At 47.6% G+C, this 9695-nt stretch overlaps 1 protein-coding gene across 2 annotated transcripts in view; it reads right to left on the bottom strand.

Annotated features, from left to right (window-relative positions):
• Positions 1-9253, bottom strand: part of CLDN18 (claudin 18) — a 15772-nt gene extending 6519 nt beyond the window's left edge. The window contains exon 1 of one of the 2 annotated variants that reach the window (XM_010160687.1): positions 9034-9253. In XM_010160687.1, the coding sequence (XP_010158989.1) occupies positions 9034-9253 (220 nt within the window). Of the gene's footprint in view, positions 1-568; positions 789-9033 lie in introns of those variants that run through there. The other variant, XM_010160686.1, reaches the window with a different exon arrangement.
• Positions 9254-9695: the final 442 nt, after the last annotated feature.

The raw sequence follows: 9695 nt of genomic DNA on the forward strand, positions 1-9695 counted from the left end.
CAAGCAAAAGAAAATGTAATACCTCTCTGCAATCTACTTTTTAAATACTAAAACTCCCCACATAACGTGAAGTGACTGAATGCACCCTTTCCCTTCTCGCCCTTCCTACACACACTGCTCACAGGCAGATTTCTTCAATTCCAGTTTTCTCTTTGGAGAAAAAAAGTAGTTCAAATGTTTTACGTAGAAACCATTATCCTGATAACAATGCAAAATTACATCCAGCTGTTTTCTTTGTGTTTCAATTGAAAGGGACAGAATATCTGTGGGTTTAAACATACTCACTCTCCTCACATCAGTGGAGCTGTGCTAATTTATGCCAGCAAACGGGACTGAACCCATGATGCTCATCCAGATTCCCCTATACATGCTCCCAGTTGTAACCTCCACTGAGTAAAGTTACTATCCTGGTAACAAATATGCACATATTTTTATGCTCATACACTGGGACGCCTGGAAATTTTATTCCTCACAAAGTGCTTCAAATATCTGATCCTGCTTTTGGTTAAAACTGTGCAGAGCTACAGGAGAACTCCTAGTTTAAACCTGGTGCATCTTTTGCCCCTACCTGGCAGCCCAAGAATGGTGAAATATGGCCGGCACTCTGTAAAGCCAGAGCTCTGCCGCACGCAGCTCCTCCACAGTCCCTGATATTGGAAGACGGCCGTGACCGGGTTGTCATACAAGTCCTGCGTGCTCCACATATCCATGGCAGTGGACACAATGCACCCCGCAACACCCAGCGACGAAACGATGAACCCCGTCACCTGGCAGATGGTCGTGGACATGGTGTCTCTCCCGGCAAGAGGAGGTGAGACAGCCCTGATGAAGCCGCAGACCTAATGGGAGCACCGAAGTCCTCTCGACTGAGCCACCAGAAACACAGCAGCTCTTATCAGATGCTTTCCATTGAGCAGTGTGTTTGCTCAAAGTGTTTTTGCAAGATAGTCCAGTTTCACTCTCGCCGGGTAGGTTTATGCTAGCAGGGCCAGAGATACGAGCTTTTGTCCTTTAGAAGTGCTTGTCCTTCCCCAGCTAAGCAGACACACTCCATTGAGTGTTGGGCAACCCACTTGGAACATGCGCCGTCCCCCCAGTGAAACCCTTTGCTGTCCATTGGGCTTCTCCTGCGTGCTTGGCACAGTGCAAACGTGCTGAGAGGGGCAGAGGGAAGGATCACGTTCCCTGGCAAACATCGCCTCTCTGGCCTTCTGCTTATGCAAAGGGGGAGTAGGTCTGCCATCAGACCAAGATAGGGACACCTCTACACCCAGCCACCCATGCAGACATCTGCACAAGAGGCATGGTGATAGACAGGGATGCTCTGTGGGAGGATGCAGAGCCACAGCTCAACCCAGGGAACAAACTCAGACATGGTTGCTCTTTGCAGCCACTTTGAACATCACCGAGGTTGCCTTGGATGATGACCATTGCGCAACCCAGGGCATCGAGCCAAGAGCCCCAAGCTGATCCAGCAAAGGTCCTGCAACTCTGCTCTCCTCCCATGTGCATCACCCATCATGTGGCCCCACTGAAACCTGTGTGGGGAGGAGGAGAGGGAGGGCACAGGGGTCATTTGGAACGTGCCATTTTACAGATACTTGTCTATATTGGTTGGAGGATGGACCTGGAAAAAAGGGTGGGAGGATATAAAAATTAGGGAAAAGTGGAGAAGTGCTGGGCTCAGGGGAGCAATATAAATTCACCATGCCACTCCACTGATGGAGCGCATTGACTTTCAAGGACCTTCCAGACTTCACGCTCATCTATTCTCATCTAATACCGTGCTCCAACTGATTTACATCCGCTCTGATCTATAAAGAAATTCCTGCTTTATCCAGTCCTGATACCACCCTGTGCCACAGGCACCAATACCATCACCTGGTGTGAAAACCACCAGGAAGAGAGGAGAGGCCGATTTCTGTGGATGGATGAGTTACAGTGGGATTACCACATGTTGGCTATTACTTCTGCCTATTGGAGAATGACTGCCCAGGACACCCCTTTTGCTTTTGTGGCTGTGCAGCAAGCTGGTGGGCAGGAGAGAGAAATGCTTTTGCACTGGCCTCTGCTGTAGCAGCCAGAGAACAATGCACATGTCTAGTGGCCTCAAATCACAGGCATCAAAGCCCTCCTGGGTCAAGCACAAGATGTCTTTGCTTCCAGCAGTTTTATTCAGATTTAGTCACTTAGGCTGACTTTGGTAAGTTTATATCAGGGGAAGGGCTCGCTCCAACATATCTAAAGTCAGAAGTCGCCAGCAGACATAATAGCGTGAACAAAAAACATAAGCGTGAGCTCTCAAGAAGCAGAGATTGTAAGAGCTGCTCAAGCTCTGAGGGATAGGGCATGCTGACTAACATTCCTCATCTTGGGTAATTCATTATGAAACCTTGGAGATGAGGAGGACCTAGGATCTGGGAGGACAACAAGTGCTAAAACAAGTGATGTGACCAGCTCTCCACCCCATCCTCCACTTCCCCACAGCTGCGGTAGGTGGTGACCCCAGCAGCAGCAGGAACTAGATGCCCTTTCACACAATCCCTTGCTGTACCCATACCCATGCCCCAGTCTAGAAAGGCTGGTTGTGCCCCAACCCTGATCCTTCCTGGAAGCTCTCCTGGACTCCTTTTTTGTGCCCCAGGACTTGCCACCTTCCAGCCATCTAGTGGTAAGAGACCACTTCAGTCTTTCAAACCATATCCCAGGGACAGATGTTCCTCTGGGACATAATCCCTATTCCCAAGGGTGGTGTCTCCCCACAGCATTAGTGTGCAACAGCTTGCAGGGCTGCACAAAATAACAGACCCATGGACAAGTCACAGCTAAAAAAACCCTGGGGAGGAAAAAGAAAAGGGAGTAGGATACAAAGAGCAAACATTTTTTTCTGTATTTTTTCCCCAAAAATCTCCACCACTATTTAAATTACTTTTTTTGCTGCTACATTGGATGACTGGGTAGTTGCATGAATACCAGTGGAGGTGGCCCTCCTGTGCACTGTGTCCACATGTTTGCTTTGCTGGGAGGGGAGCCACCACTCCTTCCTCTGACCATTTCTCCTGGTTTCAGCTTCATGCAAGCTGGAGCAGCATTTCAAGCCAACAGAGACCTTCTCTCCCCCTCCACCATTTCACACTCCAAAGACCCATTTCTCCTCCCAACACACCTATTGACAAGAGGTTCATCCCCTGGATTGCCCCCATTTGTGCCCTGAGCTGGAGTCTGCCATCCAGGCAGTGCTGCCTCGCTTTTCCCTGGGGATATGTTTTTCTCCTGCTGACGGTTCCTGTCATCCCTCTTACTCAGGGACATCAAAACCTCAGAGCAATAGTGAAGCAACCAAAAATATCATCAACAGTCTCCAGACATGCAAGAAAACCCAGATGAACTGGTCTACTTTGGATTTTAAGGGCCAAATTGAATCATGTCTCTAAAGAGGCTGCACATTCCCTCTTGAAACCTCATGCATGCTCCCTCTAAAAACGGAGCTGAGCAAGCAACTTCAGTAACAAGGGTCATGCTGCAGTCCTTAGCTAAGAGGTAGACAAACACCCAACATTGCTTAGCACTCCATGTAGTGTCTTTGAAGAATTACTGTGTTCTGGAGGAGTTTCTATTTGCTTATCCCTAAGCATGTTGCCTAAGGTGCTATCCAGCCATCCCAGCATTAGCCGCTTGCCATTTCTCATGCTCTGATTAGCATCACACTTGAAAACACTAGGAACTCAAAGCACTCACGAAAATACCTTCCTCAGTGGTTGGTTGAAGCAAAACTCGGGAGGAAAAACACAGACTTGTTTCCATCCCAACCTTTCCCCTAGCCCATTTGCTCTGCCTTTCTGAAATGGTCTTATTTTAAGCTTATTGTTAATGGTTCTTTGTGAGGCACTCATGATAAGGGAAAATATGTTTCCCTTTGCAAAAAACTCATCATCCCATTTTCCCAGCACCCAGCCCAATAACAGAAGATCCCCTGAGAGTTTTATCTGAACTGCTGGCTCAGAGCATGAGCTGAAAAGTGGTTGGGTGATAGGATAGCTGTAGAGCATGTCTAAGCATCTTTACTACAACTTGAGTCTCATCTCCAGCCACTCTTGGAAGATATCTACAGCCTAGAGTGGTTAAAGGATGGGGATCTCTCTCCAAGCATGTGCCTGTTGCTCAGTCTCCACCAAGGTGGTTGAATGCTTGGGCTGGAGGGCTAGCCATGCCATGTGGTAATGTTGAGCAGGATCTAAGGAAGGACATGGTGGGGAGACAGTTCTTGCAAAGGCCAAGCTTATTCACCAAGGAGCAGAGAACAGGGCTCCCACTCTGAGTATGGGGACATCTGCATCCGTTTACCCAAACTAGGGAAAGGAAGGGTACTTTGTGACCGCTTCCCTCCCCTCTTTATTTCAGCTCATACTTGCTTTATCTACCCAGGCACTGAACTCTATATTATCTCAAAACTGTTCACTGGCCCCATTGCAACTCCTGAATGTTATCATGCCTCTCCCATAAAAATCACCTACAGCTCATGTTTACTTTAAATTTTGCAAATATAGCTCACACCCTGCCTGTCAATTCCAGCTTGTTCAGACCGAAACAAACCAAACCACCTTTCTTTTTCTTCCCCTCCATTGCTGTGATGACCACAACCTCCAGAAGCGTGTGGCCCACCACACAGTAGCATGAGAAGGGCTGACTGGTCTTTCTGAAACTCAGTGGTGAAAGGAGGTCATGGAAGGGACCCATACCAGCTCAGACCCACTCTAGCCCATTCGTCTTCAGGTGGTACAGACCAGTTTTGGAGGTCCCTCAGCAAAGCTGGGGTGCATGAAGCTGTGACCTTCCTTAGATGTCTGTAAGCTGTAGCCTAGACCCACATCTCCACAGCACCTTGCCATTTCCCTTGCCTTGCTACTTTTCTGGCCCTTATCCCAGATCCTTTAAGATTATTTTTCATGTGACTTGACCTTTCGTGGTGTAAAAGCATGAGACAGTAGCAAGGAAGTGATGCACGCTTCTAGCATCCTGACATCCCCTTCTGGGCTTCCTGCCACCTCTCCCACCCTGTCACCAGGAACTGGGATGCCCGAAACCTCTCTAAGGATCTCACATTAGCTCTTTTCCCCAACCCCACACCTCCTTCACTTCCTGCTGTGAGTGCAAACCCACTGCAGCCTCACACATTCCCTTGATAGGTTATACCAAGTCTCCAGATCCCCTGGGCCACTGAAACCCTTCTCTGAGCAAAAGCTCAGTCTCAAAAGAGTTTAAACAGCTTAGAGCTGTTGTCTGCAGAAATTTCAAAAATTGGAGCCAAACTGTATCAAAGGATTTTAAGTAACAAGCAGAGCTTGGAAGGGGCTTTGCCATGACCATCGCCAGTGCAGGATCATGACATGGCAACTAGCTGTCCCCATCTTTACAAGCTTTGGGCATAAAGCAATTCCAGAGAGCAAAGATGCTGTTGCTTTGGCCAGGATGCTGTGCTCTTTCTCCAAAATCCCCAGAGGAAGGGTATTACTAGGGCTATGCCACAAAATATGGGTTGGTTATACGAATAAAAAGAACACCTTATCCCAACATCATTGATATGAAAGAAAAAAAAACCCAGACACTCCAACATTAAGCCTTCCCAGACATGAATTCTCCTTGGGGAACATCTACCAACCTCTGCTACCTCGCACCAGCAAAACTAAAAGCAGTTTTATGCAAAAGTCTTGACAGTCATGATTACACTGCCATGAGCTATTTTTACTCTGACCCCTCTAGCAACACATGCCCATTAACCAGTTGCAGAATTTTACCAGGGTGCCCTCAGACTTTCAAAGTTTGCTGTTAGAAAAGCAAAAAAATGCTTATTTTTTTCAAGTCACCAGCCTTTTGTTCCAGAGCAGAGAGATGCCTTAGCCTTTCTGAAAGGGTCAAAATGGGTTTTGACTTGAGAAGAAAATATCCTTTCAAAAATGGCTGAACTTGTCTAGCTGAAGAGGTCTGGAAATAAGAGACCAAGAGAGACAACAGGAAAATCACTACCCATGTTATTGTAGTTTAGCAAACTTGTAAGCAACTGAAAAATTCTCCTTTTAACCTAACGTACCTTGTGACTTCCACGCTAGTGAAACAACCAGCCTTGCCAGAGCTCAGGTATTGCTATTTGTCTGCTATTTGTGTGTTCACATTCAGATCGTGTCCTCCAGACAATCACAGTAAGGTCTGCCGACACTCCAAAGCAAGCAGCAAAAAATAATAAGAGAAAGCAAAATCAGAACAAACAGGCTTAGTCCTCAAGTGGCATATTTCACCAGAGACTGACTGTTTATAGCTGAGCAGCAAGGGTGAGAGCCATAAACTACCCGTGTTATTTCTCATTTTCATCTATTATCTTGATTTTTCCACAATCTATTTGAAATTAAAATTCCCAACTAAATTGAAGATAGATGATGGGCAAGACAAGTTTAATTTTTGCTATGGGAGCAAGGGATAGAGAAAAAAAAAAAAATCCTCGGAAACCAGGACTTCATTGACGTACTCAGGTCACCTCACTGCTTTACTGGAGTCCTATTATTTTTATTCACTCTGGCACTATTGTTCCCAATATAAATTGCCATTGTCAGAATAATAAATAGGGGTTTATAATAGAAATGCTGACAAACCATTAACTATGGTGCGGTTAGCAAGGGGGGGTTTAATGGAGATCAAGGTGCAGCACGGTTAAAATAAACACTGGCATGATCTGCTTGAACAGTATCTTAGCAAATTAATAATTTGATTTTTAGCATTGTTTTTCCCCTCCTGTTAGGGACACAGTTGCCTTTTGCTGGCGGCAGGTGGGGAGAAATGCCCGTAGGAGCAGATGCATTCAGAAGACGAAGCCAATCTATAAAGCACAGCAGTGGGGCACTTGTTTTAGCACCAGCTTCTCCAGAGACTGGAAGTGTCAGACAATATATAACAGGAGGGAAAAAGAGGGGGGAGAACACGGGAGTGACTTCAGAAGAGCAAACCCAGTTCATTAAAAAGGGAAAAAAAGAATGCCACCTCACTCTGTAGGGCAGTGCTGATAGCACCGGTCACCGAAATCATCTTGTCAGGACAGAAAGCACATAAATATCCATATTCCTGCACAGCGGCGGGGCAGGCACCAAATCTCCAACAGCACTGGAGAGGAGGACAGCTACTCTGAGGGGTTCAGGGTCCCCCTTTAAAGGCTGTGCCTTATTCTTTGGGCTTTTTTAAATCCCTTTTTGTAGGCAACTGCAATCAACCCAGCAAATCACACTTGTTAATTCCACTGTAGTTCATTAGAAATCCTGACATTTAGGTTAGGATGCTCGTTTCTGTCTGTAACTGAGAGGGAGCTGCAGAGCTTGTTGGATGGAGCTGAGGAGGGACAGACTGATCCCCGCAGCCTGTCTGCAGAATGAAGGAAAAGCTTTTCACTGAATGCTTAGGTCAGAAACAGAGGTATTTTGAGAAAAAAAAAAAAACCAAACCAACAAAAAACAACCACAAAACCAAACAACCCCAAACCTCAAGTATTCTGGTTTATTCAAAGACTGAAGTAGTTCCCAGAGATGAACACTTGAAAAGTTTAATTGCTTCTTCAGTAGCGTTACATATTCTGTAATCTTAAACTTTCAGAGCTGAAGAACGGTGGATGTTCTGCAGCGTGTGGTGGCAGCATGTGTGGGGTAGGGGGGAGGATTTGCTTTTTACACCTCTATTTCTTCCTCATACGGCAACTTTAACCTTTTTACCTATAAGCAATTAGCCTGCTGGAGTCAAGTTTTACCAACCTGTCCTGCCCCTTGCCGCACGCTTTTTCCCTTGGTGAAACCGCTCGGCTTCGCCAGCTGCTGGGATCGGTGTGCGAAGGCAAGCCCTGCACAAACATCCCTATTTGGATGTCATCCTCCATTCACTTGTACCCCCCACAGCACGCAGCTTTTGACAGGGGCTGCACAACGGGATGTCCAGGCAGGATCAGGCCTTCTAGACCATGTGTGAACGAGGGACATTTGAAACCATGGCTCCGGCAAGGGTAAGATGCTCACGGGCATCCCTGGCAACTGCACAGGGATGCTGCGGCACAGCTAACGCCGGACACCAGTTGGGAGTGAGGATCCAGAGATGAGTGACATGGAAACACAGCTCAGGGACGAAACACCCCTCATCCTGGTGTCTGAGGCCCCAGCTGCAGTGGGTTATACTGGTTTGATTTGCGCAAAGATGGACTAGTTGCAAAAGAAGCAATTTTTGTGCACAGTGCTTATTTCTGTGTGTTTTGGAAATGCCGTTTTGCAGTTCTGCAATGATTTGCTGATATAATTGGCTTCTTTCCTCCATTCTTGCTGCGTCAAAGCACAGAGGCTAGATGGATATAATAGTCTAAGTGCCTTTTTTCTCACTGTATTAAGGCAAGGAGGCAAGAAGGAAAGAAGGAAATCCAGATAATCCTGTTGTAACCTAGTTGTTTGCACCCCTAGATACTCTGGGCACAACCAGGACAGGAATGATACCCGTGGAAGAAAAAACTGGAACCAAAGGAGAATTAGGGAGAAATCCAGCCTGGTGTTGTTAGCTTGAACAGAAATACAGTGAGCTGAACTGTGACATATCCTCTTAGAAGAGGATCTTCTCTGATGCCAAGAATATTAGTGGTTTCTGTTGGGAAGCCACGCACAGCCATGCTGCTGGGGTAGGAGCGCGTACCCAAATCAAAATCAGCTACGGCACAGGGAACAAATCACCCCACGGAGCACCCACTGCCCTGGGTATATTGCCTGGACAACACCTCAAGCACCTCAGCTGTAATGAGTTTTGCTGAACCTCACCTTGGCCATGGGAGGGGGTTCGCATTCAGATCCCTCCAAGGGATCTGTCATCCAAACAGGGTGAGCACCTGAGGAACTTTTTGGCTAAAATTTGGTTCCCCCGCTCTGCACCACAAATCACCCATCACCACCACTCACACATGGCTTCTGGCATGTGCCGGCGGCTCTGCCCTCCCACATCTTTGCCCTCGCGGCCGCTAAGCCTTACCTGGCAGCCCCAGGATGGTGAAGTATCCGCGGCATTCGGTGAAGCCGGAGCTGTCCCGGACACACGTGCGCCAGAGGCCCTGGTAGTTGAACACTGCAGTCACCGGGTTATTGTACAAGTCTTGGGTGCTCCACTGGTCCATGCACGTTGATGCGATGATGCCTCCTATTCCTAAAGCAGATACCACGAAGCCCATGGACTGGCATATCGTCACAGACATGGCGCTGAGCGCTCGCTAGGCAGGTCCTTGGTGCGCACAAGCCTCCACAAGCCGGGTCTGGGGCACGCAGCCAGGGCAGAAGGGACTTTTAGCTGGAGGCACCGCCTACGTCACGGACGGGAGTCAGGAGAGGTCTGGTCCTTACCATACAAACCTACCCTTTCTCTTTATCTGTTTCGGTGAGATAATTTTCCTCACTCGGTACCAAGAGCCGTTTGTTACGCATGGCGTGAATGCCTCGTTCTCTGTTTACCTTCTCCCTCCGGGCAGACGTGCAGCCAGTGTGGGGCAGACGGGGACCAGTGGGTCCCTCTGAAACAGCCCAGGTAGAGCTTCTGCAGAAGCGACTGCATGCTCCAGGAGGCCAACCACAGATGTCCTTAAATTGGATGAAACAGATAAAAATTATGGAGAGCCTAATCCTTTCCTGGCAGGGATGATG

Source organism: Eurypyga helias, unplaced genomic scaffold (genome assembly GCF_000690775.1).
Source record: "Eurypyga helias isolate BGI_N326 unplaced genomic scaffold, ASM69077v1 scaffold14221, whole genome shotgun sequence".
NCBI lineage: Eukaryota > Metazoa > Chordata > Aves > Eurypygiformes > Eurypygidae > Eurypyga > Eurypyga helias.